The 24,744-nt window shown below is 41.3% G+C and overlaps 1 protein-coding gene across 11 annotated transcripts in view; it reads right to left on the reverse strand.

Annotated features, from left to right (window-relative positions):
• Window positions 1-24,744, reverse strand: part of IFT88 (intraflagellar transport 88) — a 76,598-nt gene that overhangs the window by 28,231 nt on the left and 23,623 nt on the right. For 9 of the 11 annotated variants that reach the window (XR_003434856.1, XM_027116732.1, XM_027116728.1 and 6 more), the window contains 7 exons: window positions 23,661-23,763; window positions 22,479-22,593; window positions 20,383-20,614; window positions 19,345-19,415; window positions 11,525-11,611; window positions 6,256-6,355; window positions 1,436-1,522 (listed from right to left, as the gene is read on the reverse strand). Coding sequence is in view for 10 of the 11 variants with exons in the window: in XM_027116732.1 (XP_026972533.1) it covers window positions 1,436-1,522; window positions 6,256-6,355; window positions 11,525-11,611; window positions 19,345-19,415; window positions 20,383-20,614; window positions 22,479-22,593; window positions 23,661-23,763 (795 nt within the window). In the remaining variant the exon portion in view is untranslated. The remainder of the gene's footprint in view (window positions 1-1,435; window positions 1,523-6,255; window positions 6,356-11,524; window positions 11,612-19,344; window positions 19,416-20,382; window positions 20,615-22,478; window positions 22,594-23,660; window positions 23,764-24,744) is intronic. The other 2 variants (XM_027116736.1, XM_027116730.1) reach the window with 1 other exon arrangement.

Consider the following 24,744-nt stretch of genomic DNA (forward strand, 5'->3'; position numbering starts at 1 on the left):
CCCCCCCCCCCCCCCCCCCCCCCGTGGTCCTTGTCCAGTGGCCGTGGATGTGAACGTGTGGCGGCACCTTACCCTCTGAAGGCCCTTCCCAGTCTCGCCCCCCCCGCCCAGCTCACCCTCGCTCCCCACCCATGTCCAGCTCTTCCTCCTGCAGAGGACCCAGATCCGCGCCGGGCTGGGCTGTGGACCACAGAGGGCATCCGAGTCCCACAGACCTCTCCACCAAGTTCATGGGCACCTGGGTTGTTTCCACCCACTCCTGGTTACCATGAATAGCGCTGCTCTGAACATTCACATACAAGTATCTGTGCGGACTCCCTAAGAGCGGGGTGCTGGCGTCGTAAACACTAAACCGCTAACACTGTCTTTAGATTAAGCTTCAGGCACAACTTAGAAGAGCAGTGACGGGTTGCTGACGGGACTGGAGAGCTGTGAGGGGATGACCTCAGGGTCCCTGGACGTGGAGGGGAGGGGAGGGGAGGGGAGGGGCTGGGGGGGGGGGGGGGGGGGGGGGGGGGGGGGGGGAGGGGGGGGGGGGGAGGGGAGGGGGGGGGAGGGGGAGGGGAGGGGAGGGGGGAGAACACAGGCGGCTGCAGGTGCAAAGGCCCAGCCCTGCTCCAGCGGACCATCCTGCAGGGTGGGCTGAGCCTCGCTCGGCTGCATTGGCTGAGCCTTCCCCCGCCCCGCACCCCGGGGGCCTTCATTCTCTTGTGCCTCCTCTCTGCTCTCACGATGCCTGCCCCCCGAAAGCCGTCATGCTTTGCTAGTTCCTTTCCTGTCTCCTCCACGGATCTGCACTCTGGCCTCCTCAGCCCCCAGCCCTGCGCCCTGCTCACACCCTGGAGACACCGCCTGCTGTCTGCGTACCAGAGATGGGGCTTCAACAATTCACAGTTACTTCTCACAGTTCCGGAGGCTGGAGGTCGAAGACCAGGGGATCAGCAGGCCTGGTATCTGGTGAGGGCCCACGTCCACATCTGCAGATGGCCTCCTTGCTGTGTCCTCACAGGGCACAGGGCTCTGGTCCCCTTCTCCTCTAATAAAGGCACTAATCCCATCATGGGGGCTCCCCTCATGACCTCAGCTAACCCTAAGTCCCCACCTCCAAATACAGTCACGTTGGGTGTTAGGGCTTCAAAGATGAATTTTGGGGAGACAATCATTCCGTCCATGGCATCTGTCATCAAAGCTTAAACCTCTACAGAGACAACCACGCACTTTATCTCTAACCCTGATTTCCCATCTGAGATCAGCTCCACAGGTCCTCCCTCTGTCCTCCTTCCGAGATGGCCTCGCGCTCACATGCACCACCCAAGCGGCCCGCAGACCAACCCAGCCGTGCTGTCCTTCTCCACCCCACTTCTCCAGAGCCCCTCCTTGGGCAGCAACCTAAAAATACCACAGTACCAACGTAGTCATGAAAAGCAGAACTCACCAAATAATACAGGAATGAGAGATTGGTTGCAGCTGCACTCTTCACACTACTGTCCTTTTTTTCAAACATTTTTAAGGTCTCTACAGCCTAAAAATGAAATGTCTGCCAGTTATTACCTCTGTAATATGATAGCATTTAGGCTTCAGTTTGGGGACAAGACCAGGGAATGCAGAGGGGTGATTAGTGTGTTCAGGAAAACAGATGACAGATGAGAATTTCACTTGATTATCAGTACTTGTGAAAAAGAATTCTCAAAACTGGGATAGAAAGCAATTCTGGGAGCGTCACAAAGTGACCTGATACAGATCCAAATGTAACTACACTCTGAAGCCATGAGGAATTTAAAGCATGTTTTTACCCCCTGGCAAGTCTGAGATGCCCCGACATGGCAGGACACTTGGGATGCCAGGCTCCTTGCACGAGAGGTGGATGAGTTCTCCACCTAGAAGTTACTGAGAGGTACCAGAAACAGGAAAAAGACGTGGTTTTTCCTTCCTTCCTTTACACTACATTTACTGAATAGAAAATGCTTGGCCGCTGGCTCCTGGGGAGCAGCTGTGTCCAAGCAAAGCCCTGCTCAGCTTCTGCAGGGGCCGCAGCTGCTGCTGCTGGACGCCCGTGCGGTCCGAGCCCTGCGCCGGTGGACGCCGTGCGGTCTGAGCCCTGTGCCGGTGGGCGCTGTGCGGTCCGAGCCCTGTGCCGGTGGACGCCGTGCGGTCCGAACCCTGGGTCGGTGGACGCCGTGTGGTCCGAGCCCTGTGCCGGTGGACGCCGTGCAGTCCGAACCCTGGGTTGGTGGACGCCGTGCGGTCCGAACCCTGAGCCGGTGGACGCAGTGCGGTCCGAGCCCTGAGCCGGGCCACCGAGCACTTGACTCCCCTGCGGCCAAGGGCAGGAGACCTGCACACGCGGTCGTAGCGCAGTAAAGAACTGCTCTCTTAAAGGGTCTTGATTACTCGAGAGAAAACTGTTGGAAGTTTCTAGACCATTAGTTTATAACCCCACAAAGTAAATTCTGGAAGAGAAAAACCCGAACGCCACACCGTCCATCTTGAGAGCCCCTTTCTCACTTTCTTTCTTGGAAGGCTCTTCCATAACAAGAAGCTCCTAAAACTTACCTGGAAGTGATTCCCTGCAGAAGCTACCTCACCAACCCTACCCAACCCCCAGCTCCTCTTCCGAGCCTCTAAGCTTTACAAGCTGCATTTCACATTGAATAAGAATTGAGATGTTTTTATCTTTACTTTCAGATTGTGTCACTATAAATGTATGTGCTAATTTAAAATATAAAGCAAGTGGGGACTTCCCTGGCGGTCCAGTGGTGAGGACTCCACGCTGTTGCTGCTGAGGGCGTGGGTTCAACCCCTGGTCAGGGAACTAAGATGCCACAAGCCGTGTGGCATGGCCAAAAATAATTAATTAATTAATTAAATATAAGGCACGTGAATAGGCATAACTCACATATCCACTGAATCCTCTGACTCAGGTAGACTGCAGAGGGGAAGAAGGCTGCTCTCTGATATTTCTGACATCCATAAAGCAGAACCGAAGGCAAACTAACGACAATGGTAATTTTTTAAAAACAGAACGCTATCAGTTTATATCGCTGCTTTCAAAGCAGCTGTTCATATTACAGTCAAGGAAATGTGGGGGCTGGATCTTAAAATGCTGATATTTGTTAATCTATGGCTCATCGATAACAATACTTTAAGACTACGTTTAACACCGAATCTATTCTCCCCACAAGATCGCTACGAATCCCTGGGGGCTTCCCTGGTGGCGCAGTGGTTAAGAATCCGCCTGCCAATGCAGGGGACACGGGTTTGAGCCCTGGTCTGGGAAGGTCCCACATGCCGCGGAGCAACTAAGCCCGTGAGCCACATCTGAGCCTGTGATCTAGAGCCCACGTGCTCCAACTACTGAAGCCCACGCGCCTAGAGCCCGTGCCCCACAACAAGAGAAGCCACCGCAATGAGAAGCCCACACACTGCAACAAAGAGTAGCCCCCGCTCATCGCAACTAAAGAAAGACCACACGCAGCAATGAGGACCCAACACAGACAAAAATAAATTAATTAATTAACTAAAAAAAAAAAAAAAAGAATAAAGTTGTGTAAAAAAAAAAAAAGATTGCTACGAATCCAAACAATACATAAAGAACAATGCAACCCAAAGCTATTACTCAGAAGAATTAACAAAAATATTTAGAACTTAAAACATTCATTTAAAAACATGGACAGAGTAAAAACATATTTCAAATTTTAAGCTTCTAAACTACAACTATCCTGAAAAGGCTAAATATTCTAATAAAAGGAACATTCTCAGGTATTTTTGGCTTTGAAATAGGCTGTTTTCATACTGTTCTTTACACATTCAATGAATGCATCTCTAATATTTCTGTTTTTAAAAGTAAAATAATGTAAATCAATTTATAAAGAAAACAGATAAAAGTTCACAATAAAATTTAGTTGTAAATGGCAAAACAAATAATGAAAATAAACACTGTTAGTTTGGGGTTTTTTCCCCAAGAAGAATTAGGAAAATAGACAAATCTCCGTTTGGGTTTTCTTTCCTGGCTGATTCCGTCCGCTACGGGCTTCAGCTTTCCTCTGGGTATGTCTGTCCACCACCACTGGCCTTCACCCCATCCACCTGTGGCTTTAGTGGAGTTCTTTCTCTGCTACAAAACAACACTATCACCACAAAAAACCATACTCTGAGATTCCAATTTCAGCATTTTTTTTTGAAAAACATTTACAACATTACGCCAAGTTGTAAGTGAAGCATCTTCGGGCTTCCCTGGTGGCACAGTGGTTAAGAATCCGCCTGCCAACGCAGGGTACGTGGATTCGAGCCCCGGTCCGGGAAGATCCCACGTGCCGCGGAGCAACTAAGCTCGTGTACCGCAACTACTGAGCCTGCGCTCTAGAGCTTGCGCGCCACAACTACTGAAGCCCGCACGCCTAGAGGCCGTGCTCCGCAACAAGAGAAGCCACCGCAATGAGAGCCGGTGCACCGCAAGGAAGAGTAGCCCCCGCTCGCTGCAACTAGAGAAAGCCCGCGTGCAGCAATGAAGACCCAATGCAGCCAAAAATAAATAAATAAATAAAGCATCTTAATCAATGATCCTTATGAGTTAAGTCAATCCAATCCTTTTTAACCTAAAAGTGTTCCTTCCAAACTGCGACTGTGTTATACCTACCTCGTCATACTTAAAATACACAACAAAAGAAACACAAAGTAAAAGCAGCGATGTAAAAGAAAGCAGAAGTTACATTTTTAAAAACATCAGTAAAATAACTGATATTAAAATTGTATATAGGCAAACGGAACAAAGAATATTTTGAATGAGAACAGCTAGGAAAGCAGCAAACAATATGATTTGGGTTAAATGAATTTAAATATGAAAAAATTAGAGGGTTTATTCCTTAGTGAACACACCTTTAAAACATGGACGATAATACAGTGTTAAACCTTTCTAAAAAGACCATTTAAAAGTATCAACAGAAAACTCTGAAAACGGCTTTCTCTATTTTGTCATCTGTAACAGTACTTCTCACACAGACACGAACTTATTTTTCTTGGTCCACAGATGACTCCAGCAAGATAGCAAAGACCAATCTGTCTCACTTCACTTCTACTTTTCAGCATCCCAACAGGATCAGAGTTTCATCTGTGGCATTTTTAATGCCCAAGGGTGTGATGCTCAAATGGCAGAACAGACACAAAGATACCTAGAAAGTCTTTTTATGCTTTACAAACAATCATTAAGCACGCTGAAGCCATATACACCGTGGGCCAGCCGGTGTGCTGCCCTAGCCTTCACGACACAACAACGCCATGGGCACCGGGCTGCTTCCCCTTCGCTCACGTCCTCGGGGCAGATGCCCTTCTCCCTCCTCCCCGAAAAAGGGGTCAGTTACTTCTACTGTCTCCAGGAAAACAGAAGGTCTTAAATAGGAAGAAAGCCTGAAAACTGGCTCAGGAGAGCGTGGAGGAAAGACACTGGGGCTCCCTCTGGCCCTCACTCTCTGGGTCTAAACGCGGAAGAGCTGAGTTTTCTACATTGCAGGCATATATGCTACTAACCACTGGTTTTATAAACTAGGGTATCAAGTTTCATTCTCTATTCTCCTTTGTGATCCCCGCCCCCTTTTAAAAAGCTGTTCTTCTGTTCTCCTGTGAGGCAGACTGTGGAAGGGGAGCACCGTTCCACCCCACCCCAGGCGGCAGGACAGTGGTGGGACCAGTGACAGATTCCTTTCGTGCCCAACGCAACGTCAATGAGTAAACCAAACACGTAAAACAGATGCCAGGAGAGCTGCTCAGGCACCAGGCTGCTGCTCCGGCTCCTGGCCTCCCCCACTGCCCGTGTACGAACCCTGACTCTGAACAGCCTCTGAGCTTCAGGAAACACTTTGAAAACCTCTGGGGAAAGCTGACCTCTGGACTAGAATACGGTTTAGTCATTTAGCAGCCATGTTTTACATGGCAAGCGTTTATATTTTAAGAAACAGGACAGGGGAATTCCCTGGTGGTCCAGTGGTTAGGACTCCACGCTTCCACTGCAGGTGACATGGTTTCAATCCCTGGTCAGGGAACTAAGATCCCACATGCCGTGCGGCCAAAAAAAATGAAACAGGACAAACAGGTCAAAATTAAAACCATGATATATTAGAGGAAATTATGTTAAGGTAGAAATAAAAATATTATTCAACTTCAGAATAATCCCAGGTAACAGTAATCTAGAAAGGAGTTTCACAGTATTATCGCTTTGACCAGTTAACATTAACTTCCATCTAAACATTTTTTTAAACTTACTTGATTAAAGTCCTTTTGTCTCAGGTACATAATTGCTTTGTTTATTTCCAGATCATTTGCCAGCTCTACGTACTGAGAAGCTTTCACAACTTCAACACACCTATAAAGTAAAGCGTAAAAACGGTTATTTTATTTTGTTTTAATATATCTAGGTTTTCTTAACTGTGACTTTTCAAAAGTGTTTAAAAGTGCCCCTAGTGTTCTGTAGGACTGAGCACCTGACTCCTTCCAACACAGGCATTAAGTTACAGAGCTCTTCAGTTCCAAACCCGTTTTATCAGCCAATTCTTCATTAGCCTCTTGCCACGTCTAATTATTTATGGTATTTTAAATAAAATTCTCATTAAAATTAATAAAACAACTTCAGTTTGTAACAGGCAAAATCGTTTCTATATATTTTTTCATCTTAAATGCTCTGATGGTGAGAAAAATTCTACAGAACTTGAGAATATATTTAAGTTTCTGTGTACAAACTTGAACAGACTTTCATGGATCCGTCGCTCAGGGCACACAGAACGTCTACTGTTACTAAACATCAGGCAATGCGCCAACTCCCGGAAGCATGAACACATTTAGTCCTCACCACAGCCCTGAAAGACGGGCTTATCTCATGTCATAGATACAAAAATAAATCGCACAAGTAGAAAACTGCCAAGTAAGAACTTGAGCCCAATTTCTATTGCTACCAAAGTCCACTGCACCAAGACTAATGCTTTCGAAATTGAGGGTCATGACCTTTCAAATAACAGAAGAGAAAAGGTATCAAAGGGTTGTGCATAACAAGGGCAAGGCGGTGCTGCGTCGTTTTCTCACTGAGGGTCTGGTTCAAAGAGGTTTCAAAGCCACTGGCTTAGACAAATAATCTAAAAATACTGGGACTTCCCTGGCAGACCAGTGGTTAAGACTCCACGCTCCCAATTCAGGGGGCCGGAGTTCAATCCTTGGTCAGGGAACTAAATCCCGCATGCTGCAACTAACACCCGGCACAGCCAAATAAATAAATATACAATTTAAAAAAATAAAATTAAAAAATAAAATTATTAAAGCAAAAGATCCCTTTCTTCAAGCAGAACATTTTTTAAACCCTGATTTATAAAACAGTCCTTCTGCTTGGAGTGGTGAGAGAGGATGTGAAACCCAGCCTGTCAGGCCCCCCTGGAGGACCCTCTCAGCAAAGCAGCGTGAAGGGCTCCCCAAAATAAGGGGGAAACCCTCTATTCCACAACGCACGCAGCAAACAGTCACCGAATGTCTACAACGTGTGAGACATTACGTCTGGTACAGGGCTACCAGGACACACAAAATACAGTTCTTGCCCTCGAGGGGAAGCAGACCTGTAAACTGAGTTAGGTGTAAGAACCGCAGTGAAGAAATACAGGAATGGAGGGGTGGAGACACTAGGAAAGGTATTCCAGACATGTCTGAGCTCGGTTTAAGGGAAAAGGATGAATCGATTTGACAAAAGGGGAAGGGTGTTCCAGGAAGAGGGGCTCACAAACCCGAAGATGTGGAAGATTAGAAAAGTGGGAAGTATTGAAGACGCTGACTCATTCCCTGAGCTGCCGTCAACAAACCAAGTGGCTCACAGACGAAAGCATGGTGCTCCTGCCTCCTGTTCCCAAACGGGGCTCTGCAAAAGGATTAGGCCCCGCAGAAAATTACCGGAGTCACTTTTTTCCTCAATTTTCTAAAGATGGAACAAAGCTCCCACCATGCTAGACAGACAGGATGCCTTAGAACCTTTGGGCTAATTATCCAGAAGAATCTATACAGGAAGGGCTGCCAACATCTCGGCCCTTGAGACACTCTTCCCTCTACTTACAACATCCTCCCTCCCTTCCCCCACTTTTATTCCTACTAATCCTTCAAGCCTCAGCCCAAATGTCACTTAATCTGGGGAGCCTTCCATGACACCATGACAACAAACTACAGTAGCATTAGCAATTGGGACTAAGAAATCACACAGCACACAATAAAACACAATTTGTTACATTAGTATAACATAGCACTTACAATGCTTTGTGATTGCTAATATAATCATCTGTCTACTTAGCTAATCAAGGAGATCTTAGGTGACAACCAACATTAGCTAAACTGTAAATTTCTTGAAGGCAGATACTTTTTATCCTGAACTTCCAACTGGCCTGCAATAAACAATAAATTTTTTTTCTTGTTATATACAACACTGTAAGTCAACTATAATTCAATAAAATATTTTAAAAAAGAAATAATGGCTGAGAACTTCCCAAATCTGGGGAGAGATGTGGACATCCAAGTTCATGAAACTAAGAGACAACCCCAAAAGTTCAACTCAAAACAATTTTCTCTATGATACGTTGTAATAAAACTATCTAAAATCAAAGATAAAGAGAGAATTTTTAAATCAGCAAAAGAATCTGCCTGACAATGCAGGCCCTGGTCCTGGAAGATCCTACATGCCGTGGAACAACTAAGCCCATGAGCCACAACTACTGAGTCTGTGCTCTAGAACCTGCGAGCCACAACTACTGAAGCCTGTGAGCCTAGAGCCTGTGCTCCACAACAAAGAGAAGCCACCGCAATGAGAAGCCTGTGCATCATAATGAAGAGTAGCCCCCGCTTGCCACAACTAGAGAAAGCCCGCGCGCAGCAACAAAGACCCAACGCAGCTAAAAATAAAATAAATAAAATTTTAAAAAGTCTAATATGACAAAAGTAATTAGTTTTGATAAGTTAAAATGTTAAATTAGTGGAAAATTTCACTCAGACTGGTTGGCATTTTATAAATACTTAAAATTTCACTTACATACCAACTACTAGATTGCAAAGACACAACTATAATCATCTTCTTAAAAAGCTAAAAACATTAGAAAATTAAATGTATATGATTTAGTAAACATTAAGAGAATTCAAGTTAGATTTAGTAACAGTAAAACAACATTTACTATTCAGTATAATTAAAGATGAACAGAGTTCATTTACTGTGAGATGCTTGTCTCCCAAATCAAGGAGATCTTAAGGTTACAACCAACATCTGGTGTCACAGGAAGGGACAGAGTGACTTGTACTATACATTGATCAAAACATATGTGGAGTACATGTACAGATACAGGGACATTTTAAGGAACTTGTTTATAAACTAGGCAAGCAACCAGTCAGGTAGAAAACCAGCCGTTTTAGAAAAACACATTGTATCTGAAATGGATGAAAAAACTGGAACTGTTTATCTGAAAAGAGAGAAAACTTTGAAGAAAGCCCTAACCTCACTATCAGCAATAACTGGCAGAGCCGCTGATTCCAAACAGTAGCAGGCACGCGCTGTTTCCCATTGCTGCCCCCATGAGGAGCGCCATCCTGGAAGCGTGAAAAGCGTGCTGGCTTATGAAGCAGGGAAGAGGAGGCTACAGTAAGAAAGTGACACGGAGCAGGGCGCTTCCTGCTCCACGTGAGGCTGGGGATCCCGGATGGGTAGCGAAGCGCTGAGCTGGGCAGCGGGAACCACTGACCGCCACCTCCGCCTGCAGACCTCCCCTCATACTCAACAACGACAAAGAACAGCCAGAGAAAAAGAACGTGCTCTTGGAAATGTAAAATAAAACAATTAAATGGAATAGTTGAATGAGAAATTCAAAGAAGTCTCCGAGAAAGCAAAGCAGAACCAAAGTTGGAAAATATAAGAAAGATAAGTGACAAGGAAGTCCAAATCCAATTGATAGAAATTTATAACTGGAAAAGGAAGTAAATTAGCAGAGAAATAGTATAACATTTTCTCAAATTAAAGAAAACAGACTGCAAATTGAGGGGTCTATTGAGTGCTTAAGAAGAAAATAGAAAAAAAAGACAAATTTAAACACATTATGAAATTTCAAAACAAAGCTACAGAGAAAATGATAAAAATTACCAGAAAGAAACTGCAGGTCACCTACAAATAGCAAGGATGAGACTAGCATCAGAATTCTAATCAGCAACAGCGCTAGTTAACAGTGAAGAAATGCTTGTTGAGTTCTAAGAGAAAACAAGTTACAACTTAGGGTATTATACCCGATCAAATAAATGATCAATCAAGAATGAGGACAGAGTTAGACACTTACAGACATGCACAGACAGATCTTAGGGGGTTAATTCAGGAAGAAATCAAGGAAAAAATAAAGATGATGTTCAAAAAGAAAGAGGATCCAACATGGGAAAAAAATGAAGGTAAACCCCAAGATGACATTCAACGCCAGCCTAAGGGAACCAACGGCTTACAGAGACTGGGGCAGGGAGAGTTCCGAGAGGGAGAACTCCAAATAACTTAAGAGAAGCAAAGAGTGCAAGAGAAGACAGAGAGGTAACTGGAGACACCAGAAAAACAAACGTCATAGGCCAAATATGAAGCCTCCAGAACAAACTAAACCAGGGAGACAATGGATTCCATGGTGAGAATCTGGATCGTAATGAGGATATGGTAAAGAAAGCATACGTTACTTCCACCAAGAAGAAACATGAAAAGTAATTAGAAAACGGGAGCTGTAACTCTTCTGTACTTACTTGGTTTTCTAACCATGTACATGTATCTTGGATTTTAAAAATTCTGGTAGGGTACCACGCAGAACAGGTCACAGACTCACTCTATACTGGTTCGAAAAATCATAGAAAAGAGTTTCATGAAGGGCAACGTTGGATTCAATACAATGAAGACTTTTCTAACCCTTAGAGATGTTCAGAAATAAAGCAAATGATTTGAACACCATAAGAATCCAAGCAGAGGATAGATGGCACCTACATGGGATGCTATAAAGAGGATTCTCGTACCGGGTGGAAGAAACAAATTCAACTACTCATCCAAAAAATGACCTAAGATTTTTCCAGCTCTAAAAACCCTTCACTCCTATCTGGGAAATATATCCACAGACAATAGCCTTTTTAGGTGTGAGAGGTATTGCTCAGGATAAAAAGTTTAGTAGTACTGACAAATTTAAGGTAGAAAAAGGACATAATGAGAAAAGATAAAGTAAAAAGGAAGAGGGCACAGGCTGGAATTTATACAATGAAAGCAATTATGTACCCACATATCAAATGTAGCACACTTGCCTTAGTACTTAATTTGCAAAATGACATGAACAATAAGAAAAATATGTTAGAACTTTTAGAGTGGCCTATACTAATCTTACCATATAATAGTATTTGCTTGATAAGTAGAAATCAATATTTGCAATTATTTACTTTTCTAATAACAAAATTTTAAATCAATAAAAGTATAAACTAGAAAACATCATGTCCATCCAGTTATACTGAATTTCTCTCTTACCAATCATAACCTACAGCAAAAGATGTTTCAATTACAGGAGCAATGAGTTTTGCAGCTGTCATGATGTATTTTTCTGCCATGGCTTTCCTATATCAAACAAACAAAAAATATTTAGAAATATGGTATAAAAAGAGTTTCGATTTATTTCTTAAAATGTAAGTGTAAACATTGTCTGGGCAGCTATGCTAGCAATCTGTTTACAAATCAGGTTGAAAACCACGACTGGGAAATGCGATCAGTAAGCCATGACTGCCCTTGGGGTCAGCAGTTCTTGGTCTGTGATCCATTCTGAGGAAAGAAGGAAAGAAAGAAAGTGGGGAAAGGGAGGGAGAAAGAAGGAAGGAGAGAGAGATACACAGGACTGTGCAGCTGAAGCTGCATAATCTGCACTGTCTGTGGAAATGAAAGGGTGAAAACTGCCACTACAGTGGTAAATACTAAAACTGAACTACTACACGTCTCTATAGATTTGCCTAATCTTCACCTTTCATTTTATAAATGGAATCATAGAATATGTGGTCTTTTGTGACTGCCTTCTTTCACTTTATCACAATGTCCTCAAGGTTCATGTGTACTGTAGCATATGTCAATATTTCATTCATTTTAGGGCTAAATAATATTCCATTGCATGGATGGAGCATATATTTTTTACCCATTCATCAGTTGTGGACATTTGGGTTGTTTCCACTTTCTGGATACGAATAATGCTATGAATATCCCTGTATAACTTATTATGCTATTATGTGGATGTATGCTCTAATTTCTTTGGGGTATGTATCTAGGAGACAAATTGCTGAGTCATATGTTGTTTAAGAAGAACTTCCAGACTTTCCCAGAGTGGCTGTACCAGTTTACATTCCCACCATCAGCATACAAGGTTTCAACTTCTCCACATCTGCATCAACACTTATTATCTGTCTTTTTGATTCAGTCACACTAGTGGGTTTGAAGTGCTACCTCACTGCGGTTTTGAGTTGCATGTCCCTAGTGAATACTGAAGTTAAGCATCTTTTCATGTGCTTATTGCCATCTGAATATGTTTTGAAAAAATGTCTATTCATATCCTTTGTATATTTTTAATTAGGTTTTGGCGTTTTTATTATTGAGTTGGAAGAGTTCTTCTACCTACTGTAGAAGTAGGTCCCTTCTTGGATACATGGCTTGCAAATATTTTCTCCCATTCATTAGGTTGTTTCCACATTCTTTTTTTTTTTTTTTTTGGTGGTACGCGGGCCTCTCACTGCTGTGGCCTCTCCTGCCGCGGAGCACAGGCTCTGGACGCGCAGGCTCAGCGGCCATGGCTCACGGACCCAGCCGCTCCGCAGCATGTGGGATCCTCCCAGACTGGGGCACGAACCCGTGTCCCCTGCATCGGCAGGCGGACTCCAAACCACTGTGCCACCAGGGAAGCCCTGTTTTCACATTCTTGATGGTGTACTTTGAGGAATGAAAGTCTTTAATTTTGATGAAGTCCAATTTACCTATTTTTTTCATACCTAAGAAACCACCGCCCAACACAGGTCAATAATATTTACTTCTATGTTTTTTTCCTAAGAATTTTGTAATTCTAGTTCTTACTTCTAGGTCTATGATTCATTTTTTTTTTTTTTTTTTTTTTTTTGTGGTATGCGGGCCCCTCATTGTCGTGGCCTCTCCCATTGCGGAGCACAGGGTCCGGACGCGCAGGCTCAGCGGCCATGGCTCACGGGCCCAGCCGCTCTGCGGCATGTGGGATCTTCCTGGACCGGGGCACGAACCCACGTCCCCTGCATCGGCAGGCGGACTCCCAACCACTGCGCCACCAGGGAAGCCCTATGATCCATTTTGAAGTAATTTTTCTGTATGGTGTGAGAGAGAAGTCCAACTTCATTCTTTTGCATGAGCATATTCAATCGTTCCAGCACCATTTGCTGAAAAGACTATCCTTTCCCCATGGAATTGTCCTGACAGTTTTACTGACTATAAACGGAAGAGTTTATTTCTGGACTCTCAATTCCATCCCATTGCCTTTTATGTATGTCTTTATGCTTCTAACATAAAGTATTATCACACTGTCTTAATTAGTGTCGCCTTGTAGCTTGAGTCCTCGAACTCTTCTATTCTTTCTCAACACTGTTTTGGCTGTTCTGGACTCCTTACATTTCCATATGAAGTTTAGGATCACCTTGTCACTTTCTGCAAAAACACTACTGGGATTCTGATAGGGGTTACACTGAATCTGTAATCTGCGGGGCACGGCCATCTTAGCAATACTAAGTGCCTATCCATAAACATGTGATCTCTTTCCACTTATTTAGCATTTCTTCCAATGATGTTTTACAATTCTCAGAGTACAAGTTTTGCATTTCGTTTGTTAAATTTATCCCTAATAAATTATTTTTCATGCTGCTGTTAAGTGTAGCTGTTGATTTCATTTTCAGATGGCTCACCGGCACTGTGTGCCACACTCCTCTAGTACTCTGTTGATTCTTGCATGTTTACCTTTTTCTCTGGAACCTTGCTGAACTCGTTTATCAGTGGTAAGTTTTTTTAGTGCATTCCTTAGGACCTTCTATATACAAGATCATGTGATCTTCAGAGGTAAGTTTTACTTCTCTCCAATCTGGATAAGTCTTTTACTTTTCTTTCTGTCTTTCACCATTAAGTATTATAATGCGAAACTGTGGGGTTTTCATAGATGTCCTTTATCAGATGGAGCAACCTCCTTTCTACTCCTAGCTTTTGTTGAAGTTCTTTTTGTTTGTTTGTTAAACAAAATCCAATATGGATTTTGGATTTTGTTCCCCCCCAGTTTTCCCTTTTTTTTTTTTGGTTTACTGAGATGATCACGTGGCTTTTGTCCTTTGTTCTACTGATATCCTGTATCATATTAATTGAATTTTAGATGGTAAACCATTCTTGTAGCCTTGGGATAAATCCAAATTAGTCATGGTACATAATTCTTTTCCTATTGTGTTAGTATTGTTGGTTTGCAAATATTTTCTTGAGAACTTTTAATCTATAGTCATAAGATATTTTTCTGTAGTTTTCTGTCTCTTCTGTTTTATTTTGGTATCAGAGTAATACTAGTTCATAAAATGAACTATTTTCTGGAAGAGACTGTATAGAAATGATGTTTATTCTTTAAACATTTTCTAGAATTCTCTACTAAAACCATATAGGCCTGGAGATTTGCCTTATAAATTCAATTTCCTTAACATTCAAAGGGCTATTCAAACAATCTATTTCATATTAACTGAGTTGTGGTAGTTTGTGTTTTTTAAGAAAGTGGCCCATTTTGTCTAAGTTTCAAATTTATGTGCACAGGGTTGTCTGTAGTATTTCCTTAATATCTTCTGGTGTCTGCAGGGTCTGTAGTGATAGTTACTATTTTGTCCCTAATACTAGTATTTTGGGTCTTCTCTCTTTTACCTTCATCAGTCTTGTTAGAAGTTTGTTAACTTTACTGATCTATTCAAAGAATCAGCTGTTTCACTGATGTTCTGTATTGTTTCTCCCTTCAGTGCCAATGATTTCTGTTCTTTTATTATTTCTTTCCTTCTGCTTCTTTTGGGTTGACTTTGCTCTTCTTTTTCTAGGTTCTTTATTTCTTAATTGAGGTATAGGTGATGTACATTATATATATATAAAATATATAATACTTGAAAAATATTTATATATATAAAATCCCTGAAACTTATAAGTTTCAGGTGTACAACATAGTGATTCACAATTTTTAAAGGTTATATTCCATTTATAGTTACAAAATATTGGCTATATTCCCTGTGCTGTACAATACATCCTTACAGCTTAATTATTTTATACTTTTTCTAGGTTCTTAAGCTGGGAGCTTAGGTTATTGATTTAAGACTTTCCCATTGTCATTCTAATTGCTTTTCCCTTATGGGTTGTTTTCTCTGCCTCCTTACAAGACTTTGTGATTTTAGGGACTTCCCTTTTGGCCCAGAGTTTGAGACTCCACACTCCCAAGGCAGGGGGCCTGGGTTCAATCCCTGGTCAGGGAACTAGATCCCACATGCCGCAACTGAGAGTTCGCATGCCACAACTAAGGAGCTGGCGAGCCTCAAAGAAGATAGAAGATTCTGCATGCCACAACTAAGTCCTGGCACAGCCAAATAAATAAAATAAATATTTTAAGAAAAAAAGACTTCGTGTTTTTAATTTTCAGAAGTTTAATCATGATATATCATGACATGGATTTTCTTGGGTTTATCCTCCTTGGGATTTCTTCAGCTCCTTGTACTGTAAGTTTATTTTCCTTGCCAAATTTAGGAAGTTATCAGCTATTATTTCTTTAGCCTAATCCCCTTCATCTCTCCTTCCCAGATTTGATGACACAAATGTTGGTTCTTCTGTAATAGTCCCAGAGATCCCTGAGGCTCTGGTTGTTTTGGTTTTTGGTCTATTTTCTCTATTTGTTCAGATTGGATAATTTCCATTTTCTCTTCCAGTCACCAAATCTCTCCTGGCTCCCCTTCATTCTCCTGTTGAGTCCCTCCACTGAGCTTTCCATTTCAGCTGTTATATTCTTCGGTTCTAAAATTTCCATTTGGTTTTTCTTTATATCGTTTCTTTGCTGAGACTCTATTTCTTTTCTGAGGCTATTCTGTCATTTGTTTTAAGTGTGTTCATAATTGCTTGTTGAAGCATTTTTATCATGATTGCTTTAAAATTTGTCAGATAATTCTAACATCTCTGTCATCTCAGTGTTGGCATCTATGGACTATCTTTTTTCACTGTTTGAGATATTCCTGGTTCTTGGTATGACGAGTGATTTTTGATCAAAACTTGGATATTCCCTGGTGGTCCAGTGGTTAGGATTCCAGGCTTTCACTGCCGTGGCCCAGGTTCAATCCCTGGTCAGGGAATTGAGACCCCCTGCAAGCCACGGCACAGCCAAAAAGAAGCTTGGACATTTTTACATTATGAGACTGAATTTTAGAAGATGTGGTATATATACACAATGGAATATTACTCAGCCATAAAAAAAGAATGAAATAATGCCATTTGCAGCAACGTGGGTGGACCTAGAGATGATCATACTAAGTGAAGTAAGTCAGACAAAGACAAATATCATACAATATTACTTCTACATGGAATCTAAAAAAATGATACAAATGAACTTACTTACAAAACAGAAACAGACTCACAGGCATAGAAAATAAACTTACGGTTACCAAAGGGGAAGGGGGGGTGATAAACTAGGAGTTTGGGATTAAAATATACACAATACTATATATAAAATAGATAACCGGGACTTCCCTGGTGGTGCAGCAGTTAGGAATCCACCTGCCAGTGCAGGGGACACCGGTTCAATCCCCGGTCTGGGAAGATCCCACATGCCGTGGATCAACTAAGTCCGTGCGCCACAACTACTGAGCCTGGGCTCTAGAGCCCGCGAGCCACAACTACTGAGCCTGCATGCCACAACTACTGAAGCCCACGTGCCTAGAGCCCGTGCTCCGCAACAAGAGAAGCAATCACCAATGAGAAGCCCGCGCACCAACAAGAACCTACTGCATAGCACAGAGAACTATACTCAGTATCTTGTAATAACCTATGGAAAAGAATCTAAAATAAATATATATATAGTAAATCAACTACATTTCAATAAAAAAGTAAAAATAAAATAATGTTCATTCAGGCTCTTTAATACTACTTTCACCCTGATTCTGAAGATTTGGGCAAGTGATGTATTTTTATTTTGTTATTTATTTTTAAAAATTATTTATTTTATTTTTGGCTGCATTGGGTCTTCGTTGCTGCGCGTGCATGTGGGCTTTCTCTAGTTGTGGCGAGCGGGGGCTACTCTTAGTTGTGGTGTGCAGGCTTCTCACTGCGGTGGCTTCTCTTGTGGCGGAGCACAGGCTCCAGGTGCACGAGCTTCAGTAGCTGTGGCACACGTGGGCTCAGTAATTGTGGCTCGCGTGCTCTAGAGTGCAGGCTCAGTAGTTGTGGTGCACGGGCTTAGTTGCTCCGCGGCATGTGGGATCTTCCCGGACCAGAGCTCGAACCCGTGTCCCCTGCATTGGCAAGTGGATTCTTAACTGTTGCGCCACCAGGGAAGCCCCAAGTGATGTACTTTAAAGAGCTGAATGCTTTTGTATTTTATTGTGAAAAAAAGAAAAGTGACGTAGAAAAAAAAGACTAAATTTTATTTAAATCTTCTGTTTTAGCTGTCTTTCCTGACACCACTGCAGCAGGGAAAGAAGAGACACCACCGCATCACAAGCCAGATAAGGGGAGAAGCCCATATTCCCCGCACAGCCTGCTTTGACACCTACGTGGGAAGAGGTCCTTGCTTCTGCTGGGTGGGATGGGAGTCCCTGCATCCCCCGGTCCCTACTGACACCATGGTGGGGTGGTCTTGTTATGGCTGAGTGATGACTGAGGCCCTGATTCCCCACTGCCCCTCTGACACCAGGCAGGAGGGAGGGTCAAGAGCGCCCTGTTACTGCTGGGTAGGGTGGAGTTCCAGGCTCCCCACGTGCTGTCCACTACACCACAGAGTCAGAGTGGCAGGGCTCCATGAGGGCCTTGGGGGTTAAAGTCCTGCTCCCTACTTGGTCTGCTGGGGTACTGAGTGTCTCCTTACAGCCCTGGGAGTTGGCTGTTGCTGGCATGTGTGGGGATGGGACCACAGCTCTTTTCTGTGCATCTGTCTGAAAGTTTTCTGTCTTGCTAGCCTACCCCTTACCTTGTCCTCTGGCTTTTCTTAGAGCCTTTTTTAAAAATGCAGCCCCTGGCTCTCTGACTGCCAGCTTCTTCAGCTCCAAGTCTGAGCAATGTGAGGGGAATCACTGCCATGCTGTTCCTCAAGCCCCCGGGTCCCTTGATGATTTGCCCTCTTGTCTCTACCTTTCTTCTCATTTTGTTGTACATACAATTTCTGGGGTTTTAATTTGTACTCAGAAGTGTAAGTTTAATTTTTACTGTTAAACTAAATCCTAAAGATTAAGGGCCCTCCATCCACACAATGGAATATTATTCAGCCTTAAAAAGGAAGGAAATCCTGTCACCGGCTACACCGTGGATGAAAAGTGAGTCACAGACAGACAGTACCGTGATTCCACTTCCATGAGGTCCCTAGAGCAGGTCACATTCATAGACAGAAAGCAGAGTGGTGGCTGCCAGGGGCTGGGGGAGGGGGATGGGAGTTGTTTAGTGGGTACAGAGCTGCAGTTTGGAAGATAAAAAGAGTTCTGGAGACTGGCTACAAATCAATGTGAATGCACCTACCACTACCTTTGAAATGAAGAATTACATATCTTGGTTAAGATAAATTTTATGTTATGTGTATTTTATCACAATTAAAAAAAAACAAACTAAGAGCCCTCTGTGATGTGATATAACTTCTAAGATACCTGTTGCATATTCAATAAATATTAGAAGGTACAAGCCATACTTGACAGAGACTAGGTACCATATCAGAGAAAGGAAAAAATGAAATAAATAATTTTGTCTTTGGGAGTTGAAATTTATTTGGGGGGCATGATAAAAATACAGAGAGACATAAATTTTTGAACAAAGGTAATATGAACAAAGTTCTAATATTGCACCAGAGGCAGAGGGAAAGCAAATTACAGAGAAATAGTAAGAGTAACTGAGTAATAATAATTGGGATTAGCATGAGGACTGAGATTATATTGAAGGAGAAAAAAGAATCTGGTGGAGTATAGAAATGGTGAAACGACAGCACTATTCAAGAAATATACTGAATACAACAAGTTTTGAAAGAAATAATCAGAATGCACATTCAACTCTTACAGAAGTTAAGACTACATTATTAAGTTTTAATCATGAAGTGCCCAAAATATTACCTTTCACGTTCCATTTGCCTTAGATGATCATTTTTTATAGCTTCAATCACTAAATTAGTATGTGGGTCATCCTGGGGGAAAAAAATGAGTGATTCAGAAGTAAGAATCAAGAACTAGATTTCTAATCAACCTCACCCCTAGGCTAGCTGTATAAAATGGAGAATATATTAATCTTTCTAAACTATTTTCCCTTATGTAAACTTTTTCTTCTTACTTCTGATTACCTATCACATTCTCCACCGAACTAACATAGATTCTAGCAGCTGATACAAGGTCAGGCTGGAAAGAATAGGGCCAAGTACACAGAAGCTGTGGTTGTTAGTACAAATGTGTGATATTATAAATTCTTAACTCAAATATAAATGCTTTAATGATCATCAATTACTTAGTATGATCCATATTGCTACTTCCTATTGAAAACATAGATGATTTCTTTCACAACATATATGACTTTTTCTCAATATGGAAGTTATATATAATAGTTAACATCTACCCAGCACTTACTATGTTCCAGGTACTATTTTAAGCATTTCACATGCATTACCTCATTTAATCCTTACAACCCTACATGGTAGGTTGTTATAATTAGTGCTATTTTAAATATAGAGGAACAAGGAGAGTTAAGTACTGAGTAGTGGGGCCAGCCACTATGCTGCGACACCCTTACACCCTATCAGGAAGACCTATTAGGTTCAATTTATGAAATTGACATTACTATACATTGTGATGTATCAACACAGGCAAGTGCACAGGGTACGACTCCATATAAAATAACATTAAAGAATGACAATTTTTCCTAAGATTCTCCTTTTTGTTTTTTTGACTAAAATTGTGCAGTCTGTTTTAACCACAATCTCTAGCCCTATTTCAATAGCCCTGGTGTCGACCTAATTTAAATAACAAATGAAAATGATAAAACACATTAATACAGGGCTGGGAGAAACCTGAAATGTCATCCACTCCAACTTTCTCATTTCTGGAGACAGAAAAGCACAGGTAATTAGGAGCTGGCTATGTAACAGTCTTCCTCATACTCACATTTGGCGAAATGTATTTACCGTCTTCGTCAGTTTCTAATGGAACAGCAATCAGCTTTTGGAATGCCTTCTTCATTTTTTCTCGATCTCCAACAGCAAAGTAACTAAGAATTAGGTTGAAGCCTGCCTTCAGGTTTGGTGCCACACTCATTATGTGCTCAAATGAATTAATGGCATCTGAATACTGCCCAGTTTTAATAAATGTAACTCCAATGTTCTGCATAATTTTAATCCTAGAGAAAAATAAACATGGATTCGCTTTAAAGGTCTGAACTCCCTAGTATGGCAATCAAGACATTCCACAAATAATTTCCTTCTTTTCTTTCCCACTTTACTTCTTTTTTGTTTTGTTTTGTTAAAGCTATATTGATGTTTACTTTACACATCATAAAATTCACTTACTTTAAGTGTATGATTCAATAATTATTGCTATATTAACACAGTTGTGGAACCAAAACCACATTCCTACTTTGTCATTTCCATCACCCCAAAAAGAACCTGTGCCCACCTGCAGTCATTCCTCGATCCCACCTCTAGCCCCAGGCAAACACTAATTTACATTCTGGCTCTCTGGATTTGCCTTTCTAGACATTGTACATAAATGGAGTTACAATATGTGATATTTTGTGTCTGGCTTCATTCAATTAGCATAACCTTTTTGAGGTTCCTCCATATTACAGCATATAAGAGTACTTCATTCCTTTTTTATTGCTGAATAGTATTCTATTGTATGGCTATACCACATTTTATTTATCCATTGACTACTTGATGGACATTTGGATGGCTTCTACTTTTTGGCTATTATGAATAATGCTGCTATAAACATTCATGTACAATACTTTGTGATAACACATGTTTTCATTTCTCTTGGGTATATACCTAGGAATGGAATTGGTCATATGGTAAATTTGTGTTTAACTTTTAAAAAAAGCAACCTAATTATTTTCCAAAGTGTCTGGGCCATTTTATATCCCCAACGTATGAGGATTCCAATTTCTCTACATCTTCCTCAACACTAATTATTGTCCATATTTGATTATAGCCATTCTAATGAATGTGAGCCCACCTTATTTCTAACCACTCCTCAATATAACCCCATTTGAACTAAATCCTTTTACTCCTAGTTCTCTGATCAGATCACAGTATTTCCCGGACTTTTCTCACAGTGCTCCCTTTGTCGGGAATGTTACCCCTTCGCTTGTCTTCACTTTAGTAAGCAATCCAAGTATACCTCCTTTCGTTAAGCCTTTCTTGACCTTTCTTGTTCTCAATAATTATTCCTTCAACTTAATTACTATACTATCTCTTGATTATGGACTGTTAAGCACTTAACATATACTATATAATATTATTATCTTTTTCTAAAATGCTCAAATTCTTGGCCTCACCTGGGTTAAACGTACCTCAAGGGCATTGTGTTCTGTAAGTTAGATATTTGCTGATGATAATGAGATATCATGCATAATTCGAAAACAAATTATTGTGAAAAGTGGTATTTACAAAGAAATTAACTTTCACAGAGGCTTTGTACTGTGCCTAGGAGAAATTATGACCAGTGAGTATCCTGGTACCTTCCTATGTTCCCATAGTTATAACCAGACCATAAGGTAGTCTACTGTTTCTGCTCCTGAAATACTGTAAGAACAGGAAACATCCCAGCATCCCCCTCTTCCCCCCTCTTCTAAGATTCAACAGTAACCCTTCCTCTCATGCTTCCCTTCTCAAGCTGTAGTAAGAATGTAAGGAGGTCTTGATTTCCAGTCTTGCATTCTGGAGTCTGGTATGTTCTAAAGAACCGCTGTTTGATTTGGTGTTGGCAGTAAGCTGTATTCTGGCGCTAATTGCCCGCAGCGTTATTCCCTATATAGGCCCATTAGCTTAGTTTTACTCCAACTGATCACATATTATGCCTTCAACCTTTAACTTCCATCACACAAATGCATGCAAGTAGTCACAAGGGGACAGACCAAAGTACTACAGCTACAACAAGAATCTAACACCTCTCATGTACAGATACCATAAAGCACTCAGCCCACTGGCAACGCGTCAAGAGTGACCTTGTTTCTGAAGAACGACACTTAAATTCTACACACTTACCTCATTTCTTTATGGACACTTGGAATTTGATCTAAGGCCATTCGGTAGAATTTAATGGCTTTGGAATAATTTCTTTGCTTTAAATAAATATTTCCCATATTCACTTTCAACCGTCCTAATTGAAAAAAATTTAATGAATATATAATATCCTACTTTGTTCACTTTTTCTATGATATTTTAGATGACCTTAATTTATATTTTTTGAAGGTCTTCTCAACTTATGAAGCTTCAGACATTAACTAAATTTCTCACTTTAAAACAGTTATACTATTTTCATGTATGTGCACACTAAACTTCTGCAAGGAATTGGAACTTAAGACAGATGGATTCCTGGAAACATGGCTAGAAAACAAGAGTGACATTATAAAACTGGAGTTCTGTTCTTCTAAGAAAACATGGGACTTAAAAAGTATTAGATAATTCAAAATTAGACCTTCTTTTGGGCGTTATTCCAGCATCTCCCAGAGCTGCAAGATGTACAGTTTATCCTTTTTTCCCCACATTTTCTACGGTAAGCATTTATGAATTGGTGAGAAAAAGTGTTTCTACAAAACTTGAGACTCAGCTCAAATGCAACATCCACTCAGAAAGCTTGTCTAGACTTTCCAACTCGTACTCAAGTGACCCCACACCTCTTTTCACCAGGACCTGGGGGTCTGAGGTAACGGTCAGCTCTCCATAGTCCTGACCCTTCTCCACTCTGCAGGGCCCACCCCACGGCGCAGGATGAAGAAGCCTGGAGCTCAGGAACAAAAAGAGTACACTTACCCGGTTTAAACTATATGATGTAATAGTTTAATAAAATATTAAAGAAAATGATATTCTGATACACTTTAATACTGAGACCAAAAAATTACACAATATAAATGCTAAATATAAACAAAGGTCCTTGTGGATAATTATACAAGGGAAAGCATGTTCTGTAGGTTGCCCTGGCTCATTCTACCTGTGATACAGAATACTGTTTTCATTTACTGTTAGGCAATGTATCTTATACCAACTGTATTTCTTCATTTGTATTTGTGTGAATTTTCATATCTTTAAGCAGGGCACCTCTATCATAAATATGAATTTGCTCAGAGTACAGATCATTTCATTATAAGAAAGCATAAAATGAGGAAATGGTAAATTAACGGTACAAAAGAACTATACTTATTGGAAAAACTGACTATACACACTTACCTGCATTGCTAAACATCTTATTTTTCACTATAACTTGATAGGTGTTTAGTGCTTCAGGATACATTTCATTAGCTGAATACTGACTGGCCAAGTTGAAAAGAACCTAAGGAAAAAATATTGCAAAGAGACACATAATGATCATTTTAGGTCCCTTTTGCCTATAATCTTTCTAGAGATTAAAACACTATAACAAAGTTAGATGCTTCTATCAAGATTCCCAACCCATTAAGCAATGAAGTACACAGAGAACACCTTGCATTCCAATATGAACCAGAACATTAAGACAGGTGGGAGCTTCCCTGGTGGCACAGTGGTTAAGAATCCTCCTGCCAATGCAGGGGACACAGGTTCGAGCCCTGGTCTGGGAAGATCCCACATGCCACGAAGCAACTAAGCCCGTGCGCCACAACTACTGAGCCTGCGCTCTAGAGCCCACGAGCCACAACTACTGAGCTCGTGTGCCGCAACTACTGAAGCCCGCGCACCTAGAGCCCGTGCTCCGCAACAAGAGAAGCCACCACAATGAGAAGCCTGTGCACTGCAACAAAGAGTAGCCCCTGCTCACCGAAACTAGAGAAAGCCCACGTGCAGCAACAAAGACCCAATGCAGCCAAAAATAAAAAATTAAATAAATTTATAAAAAAAAGACAGGTGGAGCTTTCCTCTAAATTTCACCTAATTTTCCATGTATTCTTTCTAATTAATGGATTTGCTATCTTTTAATCTCAGGAAGACCCACAAAGAATAAATGTGTATTATTACTATAGCTGGTAATAAAAGGAATAAGGAAGAGAGTGGACCAAACTCTCTTTGTAAATATAAATTAAACATCATGTGGAATACCTTAAACCTTAATTTGTACAGTATTGCTGCTCTACGTGCAAATTTATAATTTAAATCATTAAGTTACAGTAAATTATGTTCCTAAAGGAAAAAAAATAATCATCACAAATTATTCCCAAATCTAAAGACTCCATGGAATTTAAAAATATTAGCTATAAAAAAAATTAGCTATAAATAGTAAACATATAAAAATTCTTCTTGGGCTTCCCTAGTGGCGCAGTGGTTGAGAGTCCGCCTGCCG

The sequence above is a fragment of the Aethalodelphis obliquidens genome, unplaced genomic scaffold, assembly GCF_003676395.1.
Source record: "Aethalodelphis obliquidens isolate GAN/ISIS:26980383/991018 unplaced genomic scaffold, ASM367639v1 scaffold16, whole genome shotgun sequence".
Taxonomy (NCBI): Eukaryota; Metazoa; Chordata; class Mammalia; order Artiodactyla; family Delphinidae; genus Aethalodelphis; species Aethalodelphis obliquidens.